Below are 27,698 nucleotides of genomic sequence, written 5' to 3'. Positions count from 1 at the left end.
TTCCGTGTAGCATGAAGGCCACTCCCCGGAAACATATTGGCTCCCCTCCTCCTTGGACCCATCTCTCGTTTCCCTTGAGACCCAATGATCCTTGTACCTGAAGACCCACCCACCTCGCAACCGCTCCTCAGCCACCACTTTACCTGGGCTTTAGAAGATCCCAGAAGCCATAGTCATTGTCATACTTTATTGATCCCGGGAGAAATTGGTTTTCGTTACAGTTGCACCATAAATAATAGTATTAGAACCATTAATAATTTAAATAGTAATATGTAAATTATGCCAGTAAATTATGAAATAAGTCCAGGACCAGCCTATCAGCTCAGGGTGTCTGACCCTCCAAGGGAGGAGTTGTAAAGTTTGATGGCCACAAGCAGGAATGACTTCCTATGATGCTCAGTGCTGCATCTCGGTGGAATGAGTCTCTGGCTGAATGTACTCCTGTGCCCACCCAGTACATTATGTAGTGGATGGGAGACATTGACCGAGATGGCATGCAACTTAGACAGCATCCTCTTTTCAGACACCACCGTGAGAGAGTCCAGTTCCATCCCCACAACATCACTGGCCTTACGAATGAGTTTGTTGATTCTGTTGGTGTCTGCTACCCTCAGCCTGCTGCCCCAGCACACAACAGCAAACATGATAGCACTGGCCACCACAGACTCGTAGAACATCCTCAGCATCGTCCGACAGATGTTAAAGGACCTCAGTCTCCTCAGGAAATGGAGACGGCTCTGACCCTTAGAGAAGCGCAGTTTTTTATCTGGTTATGTATCCTGTTCCTGTATGTGACCGGTCTTTCATTTCCCTGGCGATCCAGAGGAACAATTGTTCTAATGAATTAACCCTCTCATCACTGGAAGTAACTGCACCCTCGCCCACCAACTGCTGTGTGTGAGGGCGCTCGCACTGGTCATGGGGCCGGGGAGGGACAGACCGAGGTCCTCGGGGATTTGCGGAATGGAAAAGCACTTTCTATAATTTAAAGCAGGAGAATCGGCAAATTCCCAGAAATCCTCCAGTATGTATGTGATGTGTGAGGGCGTTTTGTTTTTCGCTGGAGCGCTTTGTGTCGGATGAATCGTTGGAAATTGGCGGTTGTGGTAAAGTGAAGGCGGAGCTGGACGATGAGAGGCCGCTCTCGGCTCTGTCCGTCACTCTGACTCTGTCTCCTCCCCTCCCCGCCTCTGTCTCTCTGCGCGTTTCTCGGGCAGGTCGGGGCGCTGTGTATAAAAGGAGACAGCAGCAGGCAGTTTGTCAGTGAGCAGCGACCTGAGTGAAGCAGCATCATGTCTGGCAGAGGGAAAGGAGGCAAAGGACTGGGCAAAGGCGGAGCCAAGCGGCACCGTAAAGTGCTCCGTGATAACATCCAGGGCATCACCAAACCGGCCATCCGCCGTCTGGCTCGCCGTGGCGGCGTCAAGCGGATCTCGGGTCTGATCTACGAGGAGACCCGTGGGGTGCTGAAGGTTTTCCTGGAGAATGTGATCCGGGATGCGGTCACCTACACTGAACACGCCAAGCGCAAGACCGTCACTGCCATGGATGTGGTGTACGCTCTGAAACGCCAGGGCCGCACTCTCTATGGCTTCGGCGGCTGAAAAACTCCCACCTCCTCCCGAGCACAAAACAAAGGCTCTTCTAAGAGCCACCCACCGCCTCACAGACGGAGCCGTATCCACAACATTTTAATTATTTTTATCGATATATTCAGCTGTGTTACATTTGAAACAGATTAATCGGTTCCGCTTGAAATATTCCTGCGAATCTGCCTTTCCAGTCCGTGATTACTTCAGAACCTCTGAACGCATTAAGATCGATCTTCATCCTCTTATCCGTCTCGAACAGAAATCAGTTCAGGCGTTTAGAGAAACGATTCCAGAATTATGAATTCAAATCTTAACTCTAATTAGATATTAAATTCATTAAAAGAAACTGACATTGTACAATTAATGGTAAATAATTTTAAAAGTAGTCAAGCACCGTTGCTGGGTGCCCTGAATTGGCGGGCAATTTGAAATTAATCCTGCGCCAATCACACTGTATTCTGATCCGATGAAGTCCGACCGCCAGTAAATTCCTGGAGATCCTTCACTATGACGTGGTGTGTTTCTCTCTCTCTCTCTGGAGCTCTGTGTTTCGGAAAAACCGTTGGAAATTGCCGGGTGTATTAAAGTGAAGACAGAGCTGGAGGAGGAGAGGCCGGTCTCGGCTCTGTCCGTCACTCTGACTCTGTCTCCTCCTCTCCCCGCCTCTGCCTCTCTGCGCGTTTCTCGGGCAGGAGTAGTGGCAGAGGACTGGAGGATGGGTTATGTTATGCAGTAATTTAGAATCGAAGGAAAACTAAACACAAGAAACTGTGCAGATGCTGATGGAGGGTCTCGGCCTGAAACGCCGGCTGTTTACTCGCTGCCTGGCCTGCTGAGTTCCTCCAGCATTGTGTGTGTGTCGCTGCAAGGAAAAGCCCGGGAGCTTCAGACTGGTGAGACCGTGTCTGGAAGGAGAGACCACGTGATCCAGGGCACTGGGTACAATATCGGCCTGGTGGTCGGAGAAAAAGTCATTATTTAGACTGGAGACCTGTGATCAATAGTCTGGCACCGGGATTCGAGTCAAGTCTGCTGTTGCTAAAGACTCGGCTGACAATGTCAACGTCCGGCTCAGCAAATCTGCCGATGTCAGTAAAGTTGGTGATATCGTGGAGTGTGAAACAATGTAACTAACATTACAACAGGATGGTGATCAATGAGGTCAGTGATTTGAGGAATGACAGATAAATGTGAGTAGTTCCATTGTCATTGACGAACCAGGGCAGAACTGCCGTGGGGAATGGTCTGTCCCTGGGAGTGCTGTAAAACAGAGATATCGGGGTGTAGATATCGAATTCCTTCAGAGTGTAAACACAGGTCGGCAGGACGGTGAAGAAGCTGTTCGCTACACTCGCATTCATCGGTCAGAGTATCGGGCACTGGACTGTGACGTCACATTACAGCTCTACCAGCCTCGGGGAAACTACTCTCGGAGCACGGAGTACAGTTATAGTTGCCCTGGGATCAGAGGGTGACATGAAACTGGAGAGGGTGCAAAAGGGATTTAACAGGAGGCTGGATAGGCCAGGACCTTTCTCACCAGATTGTATGTGACATTAGAGAGGTGAAAAAATAATGGCAGTCATTGATACGGTCAATAGTGAATCTGTTATCTCCAGGGATATGGAGTTGGAAGCGAGAGATTACAGGTATAAAGTGAAAGAGGAAAGATTTAAATGGGACCCTGAGGATCAGGTTTTATACGCAGAATGTGCTGTTTACATGGAGCAAACTACCCCAAGTGGTGGTATAGTTGGGCACAGTTGCAATATCTCTTGGACTGTGGAGAAGGAAGTTTCACAGGGACATGGGCCAAATGCAGGCACCTGACAATGGTTTTGTTTGGCCACTTGGTCAGCATGGATGTGTTGGGCTGAAGGGCCTGTTTCTGTGCTGCATAACTCAGTGACTATGTCTGCTGCTGTGGCAGAGCGGGAGGGACAGTGTCAGTAGTGAGAAGGTTTGAGGGATGTAGACAGGAGAGTGAATGGTTGAGAATGTGACAGATGGAACAGAGTGTGGGGAAATATGAGATCACCCAACCTCATTAGCATACTGTTCCGGGCGCTGCCTATTTAATTCGTGCTCCGAGTCAGTTCTGCTTCTTCAGGGTCTGAAACCGACGGAAGAAATGCCTGAGCCAGCGAAATCCGCTCCGAAGAAGGGCACCAAGAAAGTTTTGTCCAAACCAGCAGGCAAGGCAGGGAAGAAGCGCAAGAGGCTGAGGAAGGAGAGTTACTCCATCTACATCTACAAAGTGATGAAGCAGGTTCACCCCGATACTGGCATCTCCTCCAAGGCCATGAGCATCATGAACTCGTTCGTCAACGATATCTTCGAGAGAATCGGGGGCGAGGCTTCCCGCCTGGCCCACTACAACAAGCGGTCAACTATCACCTCACGGGAGATCCAGACCGCCGTGCGCCTGCTGCTGCCCGGGGAGCTGGCCAAGCACGCCGTGTCCGAAGGGACAAAGGCGGTGACCAAGTACACCAGCTCCAAGTAAAGCTCTCCAGTGCGATGATCGAAAACAAAACGTCTCTTTTAAGAGCCACTCACAATTTCACTAAGAGGGTTGTACTAAAATTTAGACATTAAATTGCACACATTTTATGTCTGGTGTCTTTTACAAGAGCTAAGGTAGGGTTGGAGTATCCGGTTCATCTCCGTATAATCCCGGTGTTTTACATTCCTCCCACTGCACGTACACGGACTTGTTACCTTCAAATCCTCATCAGTCCGTCCCCACCGGTATCCATGACGAGCGGAGGATTGCTGCCTTTGCTGTTTTAGCTGTGGGTTCTGGAGTTTGTTAGTTACAGTTGGGTAACTTCTCTGAATATTATTTCAATGCGAGGCCTGAACGAGTTCATGATTGTTTCATAGAACATTTTTAAATTGCAGACGAGCCGCTGGTCACAGTTTGAGAAGAGCCGTTTGTCCATAACCTGATAACGTTTACGCAATGACCGGCACCGGGCAGAAGCTGAGATTCAGTTTTACTCGGTTCCGTTACGGGTTGAAAGAAATTAGAGGATTGAGTTCCCAGACATTTCAATATCAACTACACTTGCATTAAATGTGCCCGGTTTCAGTAACGGGGAAGTACGAACACTCAATCGTCAAACAGATCAGCAATTATTTAATTTCTGATTAAATCTGAAGAAGAGATTTATTTTTTTGGCGGGCTTTTTCGAAATTTCAGTGTACTTTGGGAAGGAGACGGTTACTTTCGGCGCTTCTATCTTTACGGACTGCTGATTGGTTATTAAGGCAGCTCTTCGATTGGGACATTTCTCTTCACCAATGAGAATAAGAAAATTTACACCAATCACAAATATCAGTTTGCATTCTCAAAGAACGTATAAAAAGGGCGAGATGGGGCGTGGCGAACATTGTTTCATTCTCTTTGGAGCAGTTGTGGTGACTGTGAAAATGTCTGGACGTGGAAAAGGCACCGCTGGCAAAGTTCGGTCCAAGGCCAAATCTCGCTCGTCTCGGGCTGGACTGCAGTTCCCGGTCGGCCGGGTTCACAGACTCCTAAGAAAGGGCAACTATGCTGAGCGGGTGGGTGCTGGAGCCCCGGTCTACCTGGCTGCTGTGCTCGAGTATCTGACAGCCGAAATCCTCGAATTGGCCGGCAACGCGGCCCGGGACAATAAGAAAACCCGCATCATCCCCCGACACCTGCAGCTGGCCGTCCGCAACGACGAGGAGCTGAACAAGCTGCTGGGAGGGGTGACTATCGCTCAGGGCGGTGTGTTACCCAATATCCAGGCCGTGCTGTTGCCCAAGAAAACCGGCGGTGCCAGTAAGTGAAGCGACGTAAGCTGAACCTATTTACCCAAAGGCTCTTTTCAGAGCCACTCACAGTGTCTGTGGAAGGGCTGAGCAGCGGGTGATTTCCGTTCAGAGTAACTGGACTCTGTATCTGTCACAGTCACGACAGTTCAATGTCCGTCACGTTTCTTCCGCGAAGTAAACCGATATCTATCTGCACAGAAATCGGTCCGCTTCGGTCCTGACTCATTTCCCCTCTCTGCCGGCGCAATGCAGCTTTCCCCTTGCGGAGAGTCAGCGGGTTCACTCGGCCTAGGGTCGTGAAATTAATTTCCAGAGTCAGCCCCCGGACAGAGAATTTAATATTCGATCATTGTACGACTCCGCTCTTCATGACCTAAATCCGCGTTGTCTGGGTTTGACATTGCAGGTTGACCCGGGACCGTTCCGGTGTGCAGCAGGCGGGAAAATCGCCTGTTCGTTGCCTCATGAGAATTTCCACCGCCTCACAGAACAATAATATTTACATTTATCTACAAAAGTGCATTTACCGTGTGGAACTGACAGTATTTACTGGAAATCTCGTCCACCCAGGTCTCTGAAATATAAATGAATATTTTGCGAGAGAGTTTGGTCAGATTTCCCGAGAGGCTCCCTCTGTCAGGCGGTGGGTCGCTCTGAGAACAGACTTTGGTTTGTGCCAGGGAGCGGGGGGGGGGGGGGGGGGGGCGTGGGTGGGTGGGTGGATCGAGGTCTCCAGCACCGAAGGACCCGTCACTTGTCGAGTCTGATTTCCCACAAAGAGGTTCAGTGTTGCCCTGTCTCTGGTAGGAACTTCGAAATACTGATTGAGAAGAATCTCCTGGGCACATTGAATAAATTCTGATCCACCAAACCCTTGGCATTACGGCTGTCCCAGTCAGCGTGAGAGAAGTTGAAATGTCCCTCTATTACAACCTTGTTGACTCCTGATATTTGATGGCCAATAATACAATCCCATCAAAACATCCTAGAACACCACAGCACAGTACAGGCCTTTCAGCCCTCGATGTTGTGCCGACCCATAGATTCCTTTAAACAAAAGTACTAAACACACACTACTCCGTAACCCTCTGTATTTCTTTCATCCATGTGCCTGTCCAAGAGTCTCTTAAATTACCCCTAATGTTTTAGCCTCCACCACCGTCCCTGGCAAATCATTCCAGGCACCCACAACCCTCTTTTAAAAAAAGAACTACCCCTCCCCTAATGTCTGCCCTAAACTTCCCTTCCTTGACTTTGTCCATATGCCCTCTGGTGTTTGCTATCCCTTCCTTACTTCAATATTATTGGGACAATCTCCAAGTACCACTGAGATGTTCTCTCTGATCAAGCACATCTCTTCCTCCTCTCTTCCCTCCACTCCATCATACCTGTAGCATTTGTACTGTGAAATGCGACAGGTATTTGTAGCATTTGTTGCCCCTCGCACAACCATTTATCGTTTGCGATATAATACCCCAGCCTCGTGCATGAATCCATGCCCGGGGCCATCTGCTGTTCATGAACACAGGACAGTACAGGGGTGGAACTTTGGCCCTTCTCTACTTATTCCTGTGCCTGTCTGAGATTTCCTTAAATATTCCTGTGTTCTCTGCCTCTGCCACCACCCCTGGCAGTGCATTCAAAACCTCCACTACTCTGTTTTCTTCACTTCCTTCCTCTGACCTTAAATACATGTCAACTAGTAGAAGGCAATTCACGCCTGTGAAAAGTATTGCTAGCTATCTACACCAACAATGACCTGCAAACATCTATAAATTTCTGTCAACTCTCTCCTGAGCTGACGCCACTAGAGGAAAAAGCTCCAACATGTGCAGCCTCTCCTCACCGAACACCACCTCCAGACCAGACATCCTGGTAAACCACCTCTGCATCTGCTCCACAACCTCCACACGCTTCCAATAATGAGGTGACCAGAACTGAGCACTGTACTCTCAATGTGGCCTCACCAGCTTTTAGAAACCTGTAACATCATGTCCTGGTGCTTGAACTCAATGCCTTGCCTGAGGAAGACAAACATGTCACACACGGCTTCACCTCCCCGTCAACCTGTGCTCGCAGTTTCAGTGAGACTGTATGCTTGGACTCCATCATCCTTCTCTTTGTCAATACTGTTAATGTTCCTACCATATCAGCAACTGTTCAATATCCTGCTGTATCGTTTGGAACTCTTCTGTGCAATGCACAGTGTTCACAAATCTGTGTGCCATCTGTAAACCCAGATTACCACATTTTTATCCACATCATTTATATCACGAGTAACCGAGGTCCCAGTACAAACATCTCTGGATCACAACTCATCACAGACCTCCACCCAGAACAGGACCCATGCACCACTAACCACTCCCTTCCATGGGAAAGACAATAGGCCACATCACTGTGGACCCATCCTAAACTCCTTGTTGAGCCTACCATGTGGGACCTTGTTGGACACCTCACCCTGTTTGATTTCAGCTTCCTAAACCTTACAAATGCTTTTTCCTCCTCCTTGACTAAATTAATTTCCTCTCTCATCATCCAAGGTTCCTGTACCTTGCTGACCTTGACCCTCCCTCTCACTGGAACAAACTGGCCCTGAAACACTGTGCAGCTGGTCTTTAAAAAAAAACTCCATGTCAGATGTGGATTTGCCTCAAAATCCATCCTTACAACATTACTGTGCATGACATCAAACTCAGCTTCAATCTCTCCATTCAGTGACTGGTGTTCCGGTTCACATCCCCCTGTCAATCTCGTTTCAGCCCTCCCAGGGAGCAGCAATGAACCTCATGATACTGACCGCCCTCCAGTGAAGGTGCAAACCATCCCTCTTGTACAGGTCATCAGAAGAGGTTCCAATGATCCAGAATCCTGAAACCTGCCCCTGCTCCAGCTCCTCAGCCACAAATTCATCTGCTCTAACTTTCTGTCCCTAACACCACTACCACACGGCACTGGGATTTACCTGGAGGTTATAACCCTTCAGGTCCCGCTCTTTAACTTCTTCCCTAACTCTCTATATTCACTGTGTGGCACCCCTTCCCTTTTCTGCCTGTCCATTAGAAACTGACATCAACCACCACCTCTGGCTGAATGAACACTGCCCCCGCCCCCGTTCTGTATCTGCTCTGAGACGTCCCTGACCCTGGCACCAGGGAGGCAACACACCATCATTTTGTGGATCCAGAATCTCTCACTGACCCCCACCAACTCATCTATCGATTTACTCAGAACGATCACCCTGGCTGACAGCCCTCACCCGGTAAGCTTCAGAGCCAGTCTCAGTGACAGGACATCCCCCAGCAGTAGCAAAAAGAGGTTCAGTGTTGCCGAGGGGAATGGCCACAGGAGCTTGCTGTACTGAGGGCCTGTTCCCGTTACCTCTCCTCACAGTCACTCAGCTACCTGCTGCCTGTACCTCAGGAGAGACCACCTCACTGAAACTCCAATCTGTAATACACTCAGTGCCCTGTCTGGTCCTTTGTATATCACAAGGTGCTGCACATGAGGCTGCTTAACAAGTTAAGAACCCATGATATTACAGGAAAGATAATAGCTGATTTGCAGGAGTCAGAGTGGGAATAAAATGAGCCTTTTCTGGTTGCCTGCAGAGTTCTACAGCGATCAGTTTTTGGATCGCTTCTTTTTATGCTGTATGTCAGTAATTAGAATGATGGAATTGATGGCTTTGCGGACAGTACAAAAATACATGGAGAGGCAGATAGTGCTGAGCAAGCAGAGGCGCTACAGAAGGGCTTAGATGGATTAGGAGAATGGATATTTAATGGCAGATGGGATACAGTGTCGAGAGGACTAGAATAGAAGAGCCAAGGATGTAATGTTGAGGCTTTGAGGCTCTGGTAAGGACTCACTTGGAGTATTGTGAGCAATTCTAGGCCCTTATCTAAGGAAGGGTGTGAAGGTTCAGAGGACGTTCACAAGAATGACTCTGGGATTGAAAGGGTTATCATATGAAGACCATTTGAATGTTCTGGGCCTGTACTCACCAGAATTCAGATGAATGAGAAGGAATCTCATTGAAACCTCTCAAGTGTAGAAAGGCCGTGGTCGAGTGGATATGGAGATGACGTTTCCAATGGAGGGGGAGTCCAGGATCAGAGGCCATGGCCTCAGAATAGAGGGACTTTAAACAGAGATGAGGAGGAATTTCCTTAGCCAGAGAGTGGAATTTGTTGCCAGAGGCTAATGTCGAGGCTGTCATTGAGTATATTTGAGGCAGGGGCTGCTAGTTTCTTGATTATTCAGGGCATGATGGATTACAGGGACTAATCAGGAGATTGGGACTGACAGGGAAATGGATGAAATGGCAGAGCAGATTCAATGGGCCAAAGTGACTAATTCTGCTCCTATATTTTATGGGCTCACAACGGAAGAGCTCCATCCCAGACAACAATTGGTAAACCTGCTCTACACTGTCCGGCAGGTTCATTCTGCTCCCGGGAATTGGCAGGGGGATGGGGACGAGAGCACCAGGTCACAGATTACAGAGCAATCATGTTTTTACAGTGTGCCCATCAGAACAGCACCCAGTATGCAGTGGTGTGCGAAACCAAATATTATCAAACGGGTGCCTGACATCTCTTTGTTAATCTACTATCTCTTTATTTTCTGCCATTGACTCTCGCACCATCTCCTAGACTCACGGTGCTTTACCGATGAAGCTAAAATTCTCAGCAATCAGTTGCAGGCATCCTACCTCTGCCGGAAATTCTGGGAGTCTCCCGCATATTAATAGTGGCTCCCTGATGCCCGCAAATTATATACAATATCCTGGAAATGAGAGGGACAGTGGGAGCGAGCATTCTGATTGGTCTCTCCTTGTGCTAAATAGATCTATCAGTTTTCTCTGTGGCATTAACACAAGGAAATCTGCAGATGCTGGAATTTCAAGCAACACACATAAAAGTTGCTGGTGAACACAGCAGGCCAGGCAGCATCTCTAGGAAGAGATACAGTCGATGTTTCGGGCCGAGATCCTTTGTCAGGACAAAGTGAAAGAAGAGCTAGTAAGAGATTTGAAAGGGGGAGGGGGAGATCTGAAATGATAGGAGAAGACGGGAGGGGGAGGGATGGAGCCAAGAGCTGGACAGTTGATTGGCAGAAGGGATATGAGAGGATCATGGGACAGGAGGCCCAGGGAGAAAGAAAAGGGGGAGGGCGGAAACCAGAGGATGGGCAAGGGGGATAGTGAGGGGGACGGAGGGAGAAAAAGAATGTGTATATATAAAAAAATAACGGATGGGGTACACGTGGAAGGTGGGACATTAGAGGAAGTTAGAGAAGTCGATGTTCATGCCATCAGGTTGGAGGCTACCCAGACAGAATACAAGGTGTTGTTCCTCCAACCTGAGTGTGGCTTCATCTTGACAGTAGAGGGGGCCGTGTATAGACATGTCAGAATGGGAATGAGACGTGGAATTAAAATGTGTGGCCACTGGGAGATCCTGCTTTCTCTGGCAGACAGAGCGTAGGTGTTCAGCGAAACAATCTCCCAGTCTGCGTCGGGTCTCGCCAATATATAAAAGGCCACATCGGGAGCACCGGACGCAGTACATCACCCCAGCTGACTCACAGGTGAAGTGTCGCCTCACCTGGAAGGACTGTCTGGGGCCCTGAATGGTGGTAAGGGAGGAAGTGTAAGGGCATGTGTAGCACTTGTTCTACTTACAAGGATAAGTGCCAGGAGGGAGTTCAGAGGGGAGGGATGGGGAGATGAATGGGCAAGGGAGTCACGTAGGAAGCGATCCCTGGTGGAGGGGAGGAGGGAAAGATGTGCTTAGTGGTGGAATCCAGTCGGAGGTGGCGGAAGTTAAGGAGAATTATATGTTGGACTCGGGTTGGTGGGGTGGTAGGTGAGGACAAGGAGAACCCTATTCCTAGTGGGGGGGGGGCGGGAGGATGGAGTGAGAGCAGATGTGCGTGAAATGGGGGAGAGGCGTTTGAGAGCCGAGTTGATGGTGGAGGAAGGGAAGCCCCTTTCTTTAAAAAAGGAAGACATCTCCCTTGTCCTAGAATGAAAAGCCTCATCCTGAGAGCAGATGCGGCGGAGACGGAGGAATTGCGAGAAGGGGATGGCGTTTTTGCAAGGGACAGGGTGAGAAGAGGAATAGTCCAGATAGCTGTGAGAGTCAGTTGGCTTATAGTAGACATCAGTAGATAAGCTGTCTCCAGAGATAGAGACAAAGTTGAGGAAGTCAACAAGCTCAGTATGCGTGCGGGAAGCAGCGCCAATGCAGTCATAAATGTGGCGAAGGAAAAGTGGGGGACAGATACCAGAATAGGTTTGGAACATAGATTGTTCCACAAAGCCAACAAAAAGGCAGGCATAGCTAGGACCCATACGGGTGCCCATGGCTACACCTTTAGTTTGGAGGAAGTGGGAGGAACCAAAGGAGAAATTATTAAGAGTAAGGACTAATTCCGCTAGACGGAGCAGAGTGGTGGTAGAGGGGAACTGGTTAGGTCTGGAATCCAAAAAGAAGCGGAGAGCTTTGAGACCTTCCTGATGGGGGATGGAAGTATATAGGGACTGGACATCCAATTTCTCTGTGGGTGGGCTTTACAGTCGACCTCTGTCTCTCCATCAGTTCAGTTTCGTGTCCTGCACCGCCATGGCAAAGTGTTTCAATAAAAGAAAATATAAAACTTACATCACTGCAGACTACATTAAAGTGTACTCCTGCCTAATAGAGGTCAAAAATAACAACAGTGTTGCTCGCTGCCCTGTTTGCAACAATGACTTTTCTATTGCCCATGGTGGGTTAAGACTGTAAAAGGCATGTTGAGGTGAGTTTAACAGGCATCATTCGTTCATTCGAAACATAGAAAATAGGTGCAGGAGTAGTCCATTCGGCCCTTCAAGCCTGCACCGCCATTCAGTATTATCATGGCTGATCATCCAACTCAGAAATCTGTACCTGCCTTCTCTCGATACCCCTTGATCCCTTTAGCCACAAAGGCCATATCTAACTCCCTCTTAAATATAGCTAATGAACTGACCTCAACTGTTTCCTGTAGCAGAGAATTCCACAGATTCACCACTCTCTGTGTGAAGAAGTTTTTCCTCATCTCGGTCCTAAAAGGCTTCCCCTTTATCCTCAAACTGTGACCCCTCATTCTGGACTTCCCCAACATCGGGAACAATCTCCCTGCATCTAGCCTGTCCAATCCCTTTAGAATTTTATACATTTCAATCAGATCCCCCCTCAATCTTCTAAATTCCCGAGGGTATAAGCCGAGCCGATCCAGTCTTTCATCATATGAAAGTCCTGCCATCCCAGGAATCAATCTGGCGAACCTTCTTTGTACTCCCTCTATGGCAAGAATGTCTTTCCTCAGATTAGGGGACCAAAACTGCACACAATACTCCAGGTGTGGTCTCACTAAGGCCTTGTACAACTGCAGTAGTACCTCCCTGCTCCTGTAGCATAACTAATGTTATCTAAACTAGCTGGCTAGCTGCTAAAGAGCTACTCTATTGATGTCCTATGTGACGAGGCCAGACTCCCTGTACACGTGCTTAAAGTTGTAATAGAATAAAAAAATGACTCCATGATAATCTATAAGTACATATTTTAATGTCACATTTTCTGCAGATACCCAGTTTACAGATTAGACAAAATCACTAAACAAAGTATTACATAAGACAATATAATAAGGATACACCTTATGCTTTTTTTTAGGGAACATAACATATTAGGGAGGCTAATTGCAGGGAAGGCTGCTCAAGTATTTCACAGTTCTTTTCAGCAGAGCCACATCACAGTACAAGGAAAGTTTGCAAAAGAAATAGAAAAGTTATTTGCATTAACATTGAGATTGCCAACAAAATACTCAACAAGGAATATGTGTATGTATATATACATATATAATATATGTGTATGTGTGTAAATAATTACTATATTTGTCAAATTGTTGTGTTCTTTCATAATCAAATGTCCCGTATACATGCGCCCTAGGAGGTCGACCGGGGGTGGGGGGGGGGTGGTATATGGGCTTGCTGGAGGAGCGGGGCCGGTTCTACCTCCCTGAAATCCTGAAATGGTGATGCTATTTCTCTGAAATGAGTTTTTGCAGGGTGGAATGTCTGAAATTGATTCATACTAAACATCTCAGCATTAGCTTTCCCTTCTGTTTAGTTTTATACTGTACCTCGCTCATTTCCATTTTCCACATCTTTATTGTTTTCGTTTACAAGAGGTTCATTTTCCCTCCAGTTACAGGTTTGACAACAAAATCCCTCCGAGCACAGTGACGGCCCGCTGCCGCTCCTCTGATTGACAGCTACATCGCTCCTCCTCCCGGGCTGCGGCCGCGATGTCACGTGACAGGACAGCATCTTGCGGAAACACGTCCAAGAGCCAGAGTGCAGTCTTGGAAAAGTCCCCAGGGTCGGGTAGGGCCCTGGACCCGGGGTCGACTTGAGGTTTCCCCCGCTGATCGGGTCTTTTTCATGAAGAGTACATTGACCGATTTGCAGCTTTACCAGCGGCTCCTCTGATTGACAGCTCACTCTGCTCCGCCTCCTGGGCCGCTGCCTTCCCGTCCCGTTGCCGAGTCGCTGCTTGTGACGTCACAGAGAAGCACATGGAGCGTGAGACTCGTTGCCTCGGCAACGGGCCGCGGAGGCGGGAGGGGGAGCGCCCTGGGCCCGGGGGCGGAGGTGAGGCTTCCTCCCCCCGGCGGGGCGGCAGCGACTGAACTGAAGGGTCGGTCTGAACCTGCTGCCCTTTGGAAGAATGAGAGGTGATGGAATGGGCCACAGAGGTGATGAGACGAGCTGCTCCTTGTTCTCTGCCATTGCCATGTGGATGTGGGAGCGGACTGGTGGACCTGACTGCGTCTCCACTGTGAACACCGGCTTCTTCTCTTCCTGCCTGCCGACCGGTAACAGTGAGTGTCCGTCTGAGTTTCAACACACAACACACGTGGGACAGTCCGGCACAGGGAAAGGCCCTTCAGCCCACAGTGTCTGCACTGACCACAACTGATCCCATCTGGCTGAATATGTCCCCTCTCTCCCCTGGCCCCCACAGTGTATTCTCCAGCTTCCCACAAAGTACGAGAATGTACCTGATAAGACCCTGGAGATTTAACAACCTTAATGAATCTTAAGACCTCAAATACAGATCCCTGCCCATTTGAATGTGGTCTAAGACATCGCAGCTCATTTCTGTCACTTCCTTAGCTTCCGCATTTTCTCAATGGTGAGATAACTGTTGGAAATATTCATGGAAAGCCTCTCCTATTTCCTTCGGTTCCACATACCGAGGCCATGTTCATCTCCATGGGGAATGATTTTCCATCTAACTTCCCTTTTCCTATGAATATACTGAGAGAATCTCTTGGGATTTTGCTCACTTTGCCTTCCAAATCCTGATATCCTCATTTTACCCTCCAAACTTTTATGAGAGGTCCTACGTCTAAGAGTATTTCCCGAGCATTGATCCAAATCTCACCAGTCTATAATTTCCTGGTTTGTCTCTATTGCCTGAGGAACAACATGCCCTGGAATATCAGCATCACTCCCTTCTCTGATCTCACTATCCTCGATGACCACATTGATGAATACTGATGTGAAGTACTGGTTTAGTCCCTTGCCCACTTGCTCTGGATCCAGACATAAACTCTAGATATAACAACCATAGATATAATTATTTGGATAGACAGGGACTGATTGGGAATAGTTAATATAGTTTTGTATATGGTACGTCATGTCTAACTACTCTTGTAGAGTTTTTTTGAGGAAGTTACTAGGAAAGTTGATGACTGCAAGACAGTGGATGTAGCCTACATGGGCTTCAGCAACGCCTTTGACAAGGTCTCACATGGGTTCTTGGTCAAGAAAGTTCAGTCATTCAGCATCAAGATGAGGTAGTAAATTGGATTAAGTGTTAGGTTCGAGAGTGGTTGTAGATGATTGCTTCTCTGACGGGAGGCCTGTGACTGGTGATGTGCCACAGGAATCAGTCTGAGTCCATTGTTTATCATCCAGATCTTTGATATAGATGACAATGTGGTGAACTGGGACAACAATTTTCTGTATGACACCAGGATTGGAGGTATAATGAACAGTGAGGAAGATGCTCAAAGCTTGCACTGTGATCTGGATCAGCTGGAATTTAATGCTGACAAGGATGAGGTGTTGCATTTTCGAAGGACAAACCAGGGTAGGTCTTACACGGTGAGCAGTCGGGCACTGAAAAGTGCATTAAAGCTGAGGGATCTGGAAATACAGATTCATAATTCCTAGTAAGTGGTATCACAGATAGATGAAGTCAAAAAGAAAGTTTAGGCACATGGTACTTCGATTTACAAAGGGCAAAGTGCAGGAGATGGATGTTATGTTGAAGTTGTGTAAGACATTGGTGACTCCTAATTTGGAGTATTGTGTGCAGTTTTGTTTACCTACCCATAAGAAAGATGTAAATAAGCTTGAAAGAGTACAGAGAAAATTTACAAGGATGTTCCTGGGACTTAAGGACCTGAGTTCTCTGGAAAGATCAAATAGGTTAGGATTTTATTTCTTGGAATGCAGAATATTGTTGCAAGATTAGATAGAGGTATACAAAATTATGAAGTGTGTACTGTAGATGAGGTAATGATGTTTATAGGTCAGAGTTACAGTGAAATACTGTAGATGGAGTAATGATGTTTATAGGTCAGAGTTACAGTGAAATACTGTAGATGGGGTAATGATGTTTATAGGTCAGAGTTACAGTGAAATACTGTAGATGGGGTAATGATGTTTATAGGTCAGAGTTACAGTGAAATGCTGGGTTGTCCAGCTCTGGGCTGTCAGTATTGTGTTTTATTTAGAGAGCTGTGTGCTGTACTGGTCTGTGTCCTCACGGCCGGTGCTGTGCTCTGGCAGCTCAGTGTGTTTGAAATACAGTGTCAGTGTTTTTACTGAAGAGTGTCTTTATTACACAAACTAACCTTGTCTACCATGGACTTTAAACATTGCTGGGAGGTGAGGGGAGGGTTTGGAACCAGTATACCTGACTCTGCAGGATCTGACAAATTCGGCTTTGAACGTCCTGTTTGTTTATTCCCACAACCCCTGCAGGCAGTGAATTCCAGATGCGAACCGCTCTCCTGACAGACAACAGTGGGAATTAAACCCAGGTCACTGGTACTGTCACCACTGCGCTGACCATGATGCTCCTGTGCCACCCCTTCCTCTTTAAACCCGTCCATTCATCCAGACCTCATGCCCACCGGGTAGAGAATTCCAGATGTTCCCTGCATCAGATGCACGTCAACTCTGGCAGTGGTTGCAGCCATTATTTCCTACAAAGCAAACCCAACATCATGAATGGCAGTGAGGCTTCACAACCAGACCAGCTCAACCCCTTTTATGCTCACTTTCAGAGGAAGAATAAAGCCACAGCTATGAGGATACGTGCAGCGCCTGATGACCCTGTGATCTCTGTCTTGGAGGCCGACATCAGGCTGTCTTTCAAGAGGCTGAACCCTCGCCGGGCAGCAGGGCCCAATGGAGTACCTGGTAAGGCTCTGAAAACCTGTGCCTACCAACTGCTGGAAGTGGTCAAAGACATTTTCAATCTCTCACTGCTGCAGTCAAAAGTTCTGACCTGCTTCAAAAGGGCAACAACTGCTCCCGAACCCAAGAAGGTCAGTGTGAGCTGCCTTAACGACTATTGTCCAGTCGCACTCACATCTCCGGTTATGAAATGCTTTGAGAGGTTGGTCATGGATAGAATGAACACCTGTCCCAGGAAGGACCGGGACCCACTGCAATTTGCCTCTCGCCACAATATGTTTGCGGTAGATGTGATCTCAGTGGCTCTCCACACAGCACTGGAGCACCTGGGCAATACAAATACCTATGTCAGGATGCTGTATATTGACTAGAACCCAGCATTTAACACCATCATTCCTCGTCCTGATAAAATAGCTACAGAACCTCGGCCTCTGTCCCTCCTTGTGCAGCTGGATCCTCGGCTTTCCAGCACCTGGTGCGGGAGATCGCTCAGCACTTCAAAACCCATCTGTGTTTCCAGAGCTCGGCCGTCATGGCCCTGCAGGAGGCGAGCGAGGCTTACCTGGTGGGGCTCTTCGAGGACACTAACCTGTGCGCCATCCACGCCGAGTAAGTTACCATCCAGCTGGCTCGATGCTTCTGCGGGGAGCCCGCCTGAACCCAGCCTTGGCACTAAACACAACAAAAGGCTCTTTTAGGAGCCACTATCATGGCAGAGTAAAGGGCTATCATCTGCCACACCACTATTTTGGTTGCCAACCCACTGATGAATCATTTCAATCCTCCTGCGACACATTAACAAATCTGCCCATATTTGACCCGGCTGGTTCAAGTGCAGCCTGTCCCACTTCTACAGGTCACCTCTGCCCCAGCAGAGATCCCAGTGGCTGGAAACCTGAACCTGTTCTCCTGTACCAGCTCCTCATCCTCACATCCACCTGCCCTGTCCTTACCAGCACTTGGCATCAGGAGTAAACCAGTGATTACAGATCTCTTTGTCTCCACCCTCCCCTGCTGTACATCAGAATCACAGACCCGGCTGCTGCTGCTCTCCTGAAAGGCCATGTCTCCTGTTGATCAATTCTCCAAGTCACTCTGCTTCACCAGTCCCATTAAATGGATTCACTTTCCCCTTCAAATCTCCCATGTCAGGTCTGTATCTGCTCTGCTCTCTGGACCATCCAGGATGTGCCCGCTTTTTATTATTACCATTGGAGAAGAGGTACAGGAACCTGAACGCACACGTAATGTTTTAGGAACAGCTTCCTCCTCTCCACTAACTGATTTCCAACTGGACTATCAACACTACCTAACATCAGCGTCACAAAATTGATTTGGTGGAAGGAGACAGAGGGTGGTCGTGGCAGCTTGTTATTCAGGTTGGAGGCCTCTGACCAGTCACATTCACAGGGATCAGTGCTGGTACTGTCATTTGTCATGTATGTTAACAATTTCCCTGTCATTGTTGATAATGTGATTAGTGAGTTTGCAGGTGACAACAACATTGGTGGTAGAGTGGACAGTGAAGATTATCTGAGAGTACAATGGGATCGAGATGAACTGGGGAAGTTGGCCAAAGAATGGCAGAAGGATGTTGACATGGACAAGGCTGAGGTGTTGCATTATGAGAAGTTCAACCAGGGAAGGACCTGCACAGTAAATTATTGTCCCTTGGAGAGTATTACAGAACAGAAAGACCATGGAATACAGGAACATCATTCACTGAAAGTGACAACACAGGTAGTCAGGATGGTGAAGATGGTGTTTGTCCTATTTGTCTTCATTGGTCAGGGAATTGAGTAGAGAAGTTGGGATGTCATATGGCAACTGTAAAAGTCAAAGTGAGACCACACTGTATTGTGCACAGTTCTGCTCACCCAGTTGCAAGAAGGATGTCACAAAGCTGGACAGTGTGGAGGGAAGTTTAATGAGGATGTCACTGACACTGGAGGCCTTGAATTATCAGCAGAAGCTTGGATAGGCTGGGACTCTCTTTCTCTCCCTAGATGATAAGAAGCTGTGACCGTTCAGAGGTTTATAAAATCATTGGGTGACCAGTCTATGTGTGAAGGTAGGGGAGTGTAAAACTACAGGATAATTTTTTAAGGTGAAGGGGAAATATTTAAAGTGTACCTGAGGGTCACGGTTTTGCCACACAGATGCTGGTGTACATATTGAACATGGAAGTTGTCAACAAGGACACAGTTATCATGCTTCAAAGACATTTCACTTCTCTCAGACTCAGGTGTGGGAGGTGTTGCATCTTTGATTAAGGAGACCAACACTGCAGTAATAAGTGAGGGTTTTGATAAGGTCTTGTAAGTGGAGGTTTTAAATAAAATGATGTATGATGATTTTGATGGGATTATACTGCCAGTCTCCCGATAGGGTGAGATATTATGGACCAGACGTGTTGGTAAGTCACACAGAGGGGTAATGGGAACAGGCTTACAGCAGTCGGGCATTTTGACTTCCCCAGTATTAAGCAGATTACCTTTGTATGAAAAACTTGAGTTTCCAGGAGTAATTTGACGGATGCAGGATCAGTTCATCCCTCAGCAGAAACAGTATTTGAAAGGGAGGATGAGGCAAATATCACTAACAACAGAAGACAAAGGCCTCATAAAAGAACATGAGAGGGCATACAATATCACAAAAATTAATGGATTAGGAAACTTAAGAAAACAACAGAAGACAACTACAATAGCAACCTGGAGAGAACAGATGAATTGTGAAAGTAAGCTGGGAAATGATATAAAAGAAGATACTAAAAGTTTTATTTTTCAGACATGAAAAGAGTAAAACAGGCTAGAATGGATCAGGTATCATGTTTCTCATTCTCATCTTCGGGCTCACACCCCTCCCTGATCCTCTTTTTACACTGTTTAGTTTAATGTATAGTTCTTATTTTAACTGTTTTTTTTTAATAAATTGCAGTGTACTGCTGTAGCAAGACAACAAAGTTCATGACATATATTCGTATTAATAAACTTGATTTTGATTCCGATACTAACCACATTCACTGATCACGGCCAGTGTACAAAAGGCATGTGAATATGTTGGGATAACTTCACTCAACTTTACTCATCCCAACATTGAACTGTTCCCACTATCTATGGAATTGCTTTCACTGACTTTTCATCTCATGTTCTCGATATTTATTCCTTATTAAGTTATTATTATTATTTCTGATTTTTTTCCTTTGGTATTTGCACAGTTTGTTGTCATTTGCACATTGGTTGATTGTCCATCTCGTTGGGTGCAGTCTTTCATTGATCCTATTATGTTTCTTGGATTGACTGACTATGCCCACAGGAAAACAAATGTCAGGTTTGTACATGGTGACATATATCTAGAGTATTTTGATAAAACATTTACTTTGGAATTTGAACTTCGAACTTCAAGGTGCCATACCTGCATTTCTAAGAGTCAAGTTTGCAGAGACAACAAAGAGCTCAGAAAATTGCTTGTTTCTTCAAATGGTTTCCAAGTACATGTCTTTAAATGGAAATTACAGGCTGCAGTTTGCAGTGATAGTAGTTCAGAAGAAGTGTATCTACATGCTTTGTGAGCTGCCCTCACGATGTCACCGTGTATCGCCAGCACCACCTTGCCTGATGAACAATACAGGCATCCAAGAGTCTCCCAGATAGGTACGTGGATGTGCAGAGAATGGAGGGCCATACAATGCATTAGGTGGGGGATAAATCCTCCGGACCTGAGCAATTACTTCACGGGAGGTAGAAACCACTGATGAAAATCCTGGAGAATGGAAAGAGGCGAATGTTTTTCCATTATTTGCAAGGACAAGCCGGGAACTACATGCAGGTCAGTCTGACATCAGTAGTGGGGAAGCTACTGGAGAGGATTCTGAGTCACGATGTACCAGCATTTGAATAGCGAATTAGGTGTCATAAGGGCTTTGTGCACAGGGAGTTGTGGTTGGAGAATCTCTGAGTTTTTGAAGATGCAGGAGGGTAAAAAGGTAGATGTGATATTATATGAACCTTGGAGAAAGTCTCACATGGCAGCCTGGTCTGGAAGGTTAGGCCCCACTGTCTCCAGTGTGAGCGAGTCAGCTGGATTCAAAGTTGTCTTGGTGGTAGGAAGCAGAGGGTTGTGCTTGAAGGTTGTTTCACAGAATGGAGGCCGGTGATTAGCGGTGAGCTGCAGGGGCCAGAGTTTGGAGCCTCGACATTTGTTATTTGTATATTTGATTTACATATGATCAGCAAATGTTCTTGATAGCGAAGAAGATTGTTGCAGATTACAGGGGGACCGTGATCATTTCGGGAAGAGGGCCACAGTGTGGCAAATGTATTTCAATACAGTTAAGTGTGAGGCGGTGCATATTGGAAAGTCAAACCAGTGTAGAACTTATAACCATATAACAATTACAGCACAGAAACAGGCCATCTCAGTCCTTCTAGTCTGTGCCAAACTCTTACTCTCACCTTGTCCCACCAACCTGCACTCAGCCCATAACCCTCCATTCCTTTCCTGTCCATATAGCTATTGAATTTAACTTTAAATGACAACATCGAACCTGCCTCAACCACTTTTGCTGGAAGCTCACTCCACAGAGCTGCCACTCTCTGAGTAAACAAGTTCCCCGTCATGTTACCCCTAAACTTTTGCCCTTTAACTCTCAACTCATGTCCTCTTGTTTGAATCTCCCCCACTCTCAATGGAAAAGGCCTATCCACATCAACTCTATCTATCCCCCTCATAATTTTAAATACCTCTATCAAGTCCCCCCTCAACCTTCTACGCTCCAAAGAATAAAGACCCAACTTGTTCAACCTTTCTCTGTATCTTCGGAGATGAAACCCAGGTAACATTCTAGTAAATCTTCTCTGTACTCTCTCAATTTTTTTGACATCTTTCCTATAATTCGGTGACCAGAACTGTACACAATACTCTAAATTTGGCCTTACCAATGCCTTGTACAATTTCAACATTATATACCAACTCCTATACTCAATGCTCTGATTTATAAAGGCCAGCATACCAAAAGCTTTCTTCACCACCCTATCAGCATGAGATTCCACCTTCAGGGAACTATGCACCATTATTTCTCGATCCCTCTGTTCTACTGCATTCTTCAATGCTCTACTATTTACCATGTATGTCATATTTTGATTAGTCCAAACAAAATATAGCACCTCACATTTATGAACATTAAACTCCATCTGCCATCTTTCAGCCCACTCTTCTAACTAGCCTAAATCAACTTGCACTGTGAATGATCGGTCATTAGGGAGTGGAATGGACTGGAGAGATTTAGGGGTAAAGTGCACACACGGTTCATTGAAAGAGATATCACTGGTAGACAGGGTGATGCAGAACGTAACATGCTGGTCTTCATTAGTCAGGGGATTAAGTATATCAGTTCGGACATTATGATAGAGTTGTGTAAGTGACCGGAGGCCACACTTGCTGATTTGTGTACAGCTCTCGTCACCGTTATCGGAAACAGGGTTAAACTGGGGAGAGTGTAGAAAAGATTTCCAATGATGTTTCCCGGACCTGAGGTTCTCAGTTACACAGAGAATTTGGCCAAACAATGTCCTTTGTCCTCTATTCCTTGGGATCAGAATCAGATTTATCAGTGTTATATGACATGGAAACTGTCGTTTAATTTTGATGGCCAAAATGCTGGAGGAACCCAACAAGTCAGGCCGCATTTAGCACCAGAGTCCTGACGAAGGGTCCCGGCCCGAAACGTCGACTGTACCTCTTCCTATAGATGCTGCCTGGCCTGCTGCGTTCACCAGCATTTTCTGTGTGTGTTGCTGGGAGCATTATGTCAGAGAGAGTGTGTAAAAGGGGCGGGCGGTTTAGACTACTGTCGCTGTGTTTGTGGGTCCGAACATATCGTAGGATTTCCCAGCGTCTGATAAACAAAATGAAAAAAAATTCTCTGTTACGGAATCGCCTCACTCTCCCGCTCCGTCCCGAAGCTGGAGTAAACCGCAAAGTTTTCGTTACTTTTAGTATTTCAGTCCAAAAGGAGAGAACAGGTCACTGATCGGGAGAGAGATCGCGGGCAGCGCAATAATGAAACGGGTTAAAATAGAAAGAGCTGCCTTTAATCTTGAATAAACTTTATTTCCAGCGAACTTTGCGGCGTCAGTGACGGACAGGGGCCAGTCCGAGTCTCCGGACTGTCCGATTTTAATTGGAATCGGAGAGTTTTTGAGGAGAGAGAAACACAGAAAACTGAAGTCTCCGGGAGCTGACAGCAGGATGTCTCCGCCCCGTCCGCTCGCTGCCTTTAAATTGCTCTGTGCCGCCGCCTTTCGCTTCAGTTCTCATTCAGTCTGATTGTGAGAAGCATTTTCCAGAGTCGCCGACATGACCGAGACAGCACCCGCCGAAATGGCTCCTCCAGCCGCACCCGCCGCCGCAAAGAGGAGTCCCAAGAAGAAGGCGGCCGGCCGGAGCAAACCAGCCGGTCCCAAGCTGGGCGAACAAATCGACAAGATTGTGGCGGGTTGTCGCGATAGGAAGGGGATGTCCGCTGTGGCCATCATGAAGGCTCTGACCAGCAGCGGTGTCGATGTGGGGAAACGTCGCGCCCAGATCAGGATGTGCATCAAGAAGAGAGTGGAAAGCGGCTCCTTGGTTCAGACCAAGGGCGCGGGTCTTTCGGGATCCTTTAAATCCGGTCAAGGAAAAAGTGCCGTGAAAACGGTGAAGAAAGCGAACAAGCCACCGGCAAAGAAATCTTCCAGCAACAAGTCTGGCGCCAAGAAAGCGGCAGCGAAGAAACCAGCGGCCAACAAAGCGGCAGCGAAGAAACCAGCGGCCAAGAAAGCGGCAGCGAAGAAACCAGCGGCCAAGAAAGCGGCAGCGAAGAAACCAGCGGCCAAGAAAGCGGCAGCGAAGAAACCAGCGGCCAAGAAAGCGGCAGTGAAGAAAACAGCGGCTAAGAAGGCGGCGCCGAAGCCCAAGAAGACAGCAGTCAAAAAGTAAATCGAGAATACACCATTTGTGAGTGTTTGAACCCAACGGCTCTTCTCAGAGCCACCCACATCTCAGAAAAGAGCTGATCATGAATATTGTGATTCCCGCTGCGGGTCCGACTGAGTTTTCCGGGGGAACTTCTCCCATAAAATCCGATATTCCCGGTACCTCTCTGACATTCAGTGCCGCCGTGACGTCCCAGATTTGAAGTGAAACACTGAGTTTCACTCAGGGTGTGTGTGTGTGAGAGAGAGAGATTGAGATTGAGAGACATGTGATGTAGGTGTAAGCCCAGTCCCTTCTCCTATGCCGGGAGAGAGTGACTGAGACACTGACTCCAGCGGAGATTACGCGCCTCACACCCCAAAGCCCGATTCTGCTGTGTTGATTGGGAACTGCTGAAACCCATGTGAGAGGGGAGGGGGCGTCTTGAGAGAGGGATCTGTCTCTGGGGATGGACTGCAGGGGGAAGATATATGATAAACTACCCCGTGACATTGCCGACTGACCTTCATTCAGTTACCAGCCACAAAACTACATAAGTTTATTCACACAAAACACCAACATCAAATATGTACAAGAGAGGGAAAGCAAATTAAAAAAAAACAATAAGCACTATTGCCTGGGGTCACCGCTCCAGGAAATCCCCCTCTGTTCCCAGCGCGACCACATGCTCCCACTCCAAGGACAGCCGGGCATGTCCAAAGCAAACAAAACGGTAACAGCCGCAGCAGCTGTACATGGCTGGTTTGTGGGAGAAATGAAGGGCCAGTTGAGACCCTGACGGGGAGGGAGCGCATTCACCTCCTGTCCCTCGCTGAATCAACCAGACGGCACAGAACAGCTGATGATCGCGGTCAGTTAGTACAAAACCGAACAACCCCATCAGGAGGGCCGATCGCCACTACAATAATACAATGATCAGCAAGCGACAGCCCTTTCCTTTGCTGTGGTAGTGGCTCTTAAAAGAGCCTTTTCTTCTGTTTGTTGTGGAGGCTGGGTTTAGGCGCGCTCCCCGCGGATGCGGCGGGCCAACTGGATGTCCTTGGGCATGATGGTGACTCGCTTGGCGTGGATGGCACACAGGTTAGTGTCCTCAAACAGCCCGACCAGGTAAGCCTCGCTAGCCTCCTGCAGGGCCATGACGGCCGAGCTCTGGAAGCGCAGATCGGTTTTGAAGTCTTGAGCGATCTCCCGCACCAGGCGCTGGAAGGGAAGTTTGCGGATGAGCAGCTCGGTGGATTTCTGGTAGCGCCGGATCTCCCGCAGAGCCACGGTGCCGGGCCGGTAGCGGTGAGGCTTCTTCACTCCGCCGGTGGCTGGAGCGCTCTTCCGCGCCGCTTTGGTCGCCAACTGTTTACGAGGAGCTTTCCCTCCGGTCGATTTACGCGCTGTCTGCTTGGTGCGGGCCATTCTCCCTCAAAACCGAGAACACAGGCTGAAATACAGGAACAATATAGACGGAATGGGTTCAGGGACATGACTATATACTGTTTGAGAAGGGCCATCCCATCGCCTCTGATTGGCTCGTCATCAGGTGTCTATTAAAGGATCTAGTTTCTGCGATTGGTTGACTCATTTCATGCAGGCTGATGGCGAATAACAATTAAGGGCCAAATGAGAAAGTGTTAACTGGCAGTCGGTGTTCATCCAATCAGAGTGCAATGTGATTAGCGCGGGATACAGTTCAAATCGCCCGCCAATTTCAGAGCAGCCAGCAACTGCCTGATTATTTTTATTTGCAATTAATTCTATGACGGATTATACAATTTCACTTTTATTTAATATCTAATTCCCTCAGTTAAGATTTAAATGCGTAATTACGGAATCGTTTCTCTAAACGAGTGAACTTATTTCTGTCCGAGACGGATAAAAGGATTAAGATCCACCTTAATGAATTCAGAGATTTTATTGTAATCACGGACTGGAAAGGCAGGTTCGCAGGTTGATTTCAAGCGGAACCGATTAATCTGTTGCAAATGTAACTCAGGTGAATATATCGATAAAAAATAATCAAAATTTTGTCTGTGGATACGGCTTCGTCCGTGAGGCGGTGGGTGGCTCTTAAAAGAGCCTTTGTTTCGTGCTCGGGAGGAAGTGGGTGATTTTCAGCCGCCGAAGCCGTAGAGAGTGCGGCCCTGGCGTTTCAGAGCGTACACCACATCCATGGCAGTGACGGTCTTGCGCTTGGCGTGTTCAGTGTAGGTGACCGCATCCCGGATCACATTCTCCAGGAAAACCTTCAGCACCCCGCGGGTCTCCTCGTAGATCAGACCCGAGATCCGCTTGACGCCGCCACGGCAGCCAGACGGCGGATGGCCGGTTTGGTGATGCCCTGGATGTTATCACGGAGCACTTTCCGGTGCCGCTTGGCTCCGCCTTTCCCTCTGCCAGACATGATGCTGCTTCACTCAGGTCGCCGCTCACTGACAAACTGCCTGCTGCTGTCTCCTTTTATACACAGCGCCCCGACCTGCCCGAGAAACGCGCAGAGAGACAGAGGCGGGGAGGGGAGGAGACAGAGTCAGAGTGACGGACAGAGCCGAGAGCGGCCTCTCATCGTCCAGCTCCGCCTCACTTTACCACAACCGCCAATTTCCAACGATTCATCCGACACAAAGCGCTCCAGCGAAAAACAAAACTCCCTCACACACCACGTACGTACTGAACGGTTTCTGGGTTTTTGCTGATTCTCCTGCTTTAAATTATAGGAAGTGCTTTTCCATTCTACAAATCCCCGAGGACCTCGGTCTGTCCCACCTGGCTCCATGACCAGTGCGAGCGCCCTCACACACAGCAGTTGGTGGGCGAGGGTGCAGTCACTTCCAGTGATGAGAGGGTTGATTCATTAGAACAATTGTTCCTCTGAGTCCCCAGGGAAATGAAAGACCGGTCACATACAGGAACAGGATACATAACCAGATATATAGACCGCGCTTCTGGCGCCTTCGAAAGCCCAGGTAAAGGTGTGGCTGAGGAGCTGGTGTGAGGTGGGTGGGGGCTTCAGGTACAAGGATCATTGGACTCTCGAAATGAAGGGGAGACGGGTCCAAGGTGGAGGGGAGACAATATGTTTACGGGGAGATTCCCTCCAGCTGCACGGAAGGGTTTAAACGAGCAGGAACAGACAATAGACAATAGGTGCAGGAGTAGGCCATTCGACCCGTCGAGCCAGCCCCGCCATTCACTGTGATCATGGCTGATCATCCACAATCAGTATCCAGTTCCTGCCTTACCCCCATAACCTTTGATTCCGCTATTGTTAAGAACTCTATCCATCTCTTTCTTGAAAGCATCCAGAGACTTGGCCTCCACAGCCTTCTGGGGCAGGCATTCCATATATTCACCACTCAACTCCGGTCTAAATGGCCTACCCCTTTTTCTTAAACTGTGGCCTCTGGTTCTGGACTCACCCATCATCAGGAACATGCTTCCTGCCTCCAGCGGGTGCAATCCCTTCATAATCTTATATGTTTCAATAAGATCCCCTTTCAGCGTTCTAAATTCCAGAGTATACAAGCCCAGTCGCTCCAATCTCGCCATCCCGAGAATTAACCTTGTGAACCTACGCTGCACTCCCTCAATAGCAAGAATGTCCTTCCTCAAATTTGGAGACCAAATCTGCACACAGTATTCCAGGTGTGGTCTCACCAGGACCCTGTACAATTGCAGAAGGACCTCTTTGCTCTTATACTCAATTCCCCTTGTTATGAAGGCCAGCATGCCATTAGCTTTCTTCACTGCCTGCTGTACTTGCATGCTTGCTTTCAGTGACTGATGTACAAGAACACCTCGATCTTGTTGTACTT

At 47.8% G+C, this 27,698-nt stretch overlaps 5 protein-coding genes and 1 pseudogene across 5 annotated transcripts in view; 4 read left to right on the top strand and 2 right to left on the bottom strand.

Moving 5' to 3' along the window:
• The window catches only part of LOC140188818 (uncharacterized), a 408,483-nt gene extending 403,072 nt beyond the window's left edge, over positions 1-5,411 (top strand). Inside the window, exon 3 of the mRNA XM_072245467.1 lies at positions 5,011-5,411. Within this exon, the coding sequence (XP_072101568.1) occupies positions 5,011-5,411 (401 nt within the window). The remainder of the gene's footprint in view (positions 1-5,010) is intronic.
• LOC140189095 (histone H4) lies at positions 1,090-1,716 on the top strand. Its single transcript, XM_072245795.1, has one exon. It carries the CDS (start codon positions 1,293-1,295, stop codon positions 1,602-1,604), a length of 312 nt encoding a protein of 103 aa, XP_072101896.1. The 5' UTR covers positions 1,090-1,292; the 3' UTR covers positions 1,605-1,716.
• Positions 3,724-4,098, top strand: LOC140189033 (histone H2B 1/2-like). Its single transcript, XM_072245714.1, has one exon. It carries the CDS (start codon positions 3,724-3,726, stop codon positions 4,096-4,098), a length of 375 nt encoding a protein of 124 aa, XP_072101815.1.
• A 17,863-nt stretch (positions 5,412-23,274) lies between the features above and the next one.
• LOC140189147 (histone H1-like) lies at positions 23,275-23,898 on the top strand. The gene has a single exon (XM_072245846.1). The coding sequence runs from the start codon at positions 23,278-23,280 to the stop codon at positions 23,896-23,898; it is 621 nt and encodes a 206-aa protein (XP_072101947.1). The 5' UTR covers positions 23,275-23,277.
• A 993-nt stretch (positions 23,899-24,891) lies between these two features.
• On the bottom strand, positions 24,892-25,302 carry LOC140188951 (histone H3). The gene has a single exon (XM_072245607.1). The coding sequence runs from the start codon at positions 25,300-25,302 to the stop codon at positions 24,892-24,894; it is 411 nt and encodes a 136-aa protein (XP_072101708.1).
• Positions 25,303-25,862: 560 nt separating this feature from the next.
• Positions 25,863-26,362, bottom strand: LOC140189319 (histone H4-like; annotated as a pseudogene).
• Positions 26,363-27,698: the final 1,336 nt, after the last annotated feature.

This window comes from Mobula birostris, chromosome 28 (assembly GCF_030028105.1).
Source record: "Mobula birostris isolate sMobBir1 chromosome 28, sMobBir1.hap1, whole genome shotgun sequence".
NCBI lineage: Eukaryota > Metazoa > Chordata > Chondrichthyes > Myliobatiformes > Myliobatidae > Mobula > Mobula birostris.
This window is presented reverse-complemented; position numbering and strand designations above follow the sequence as displayed.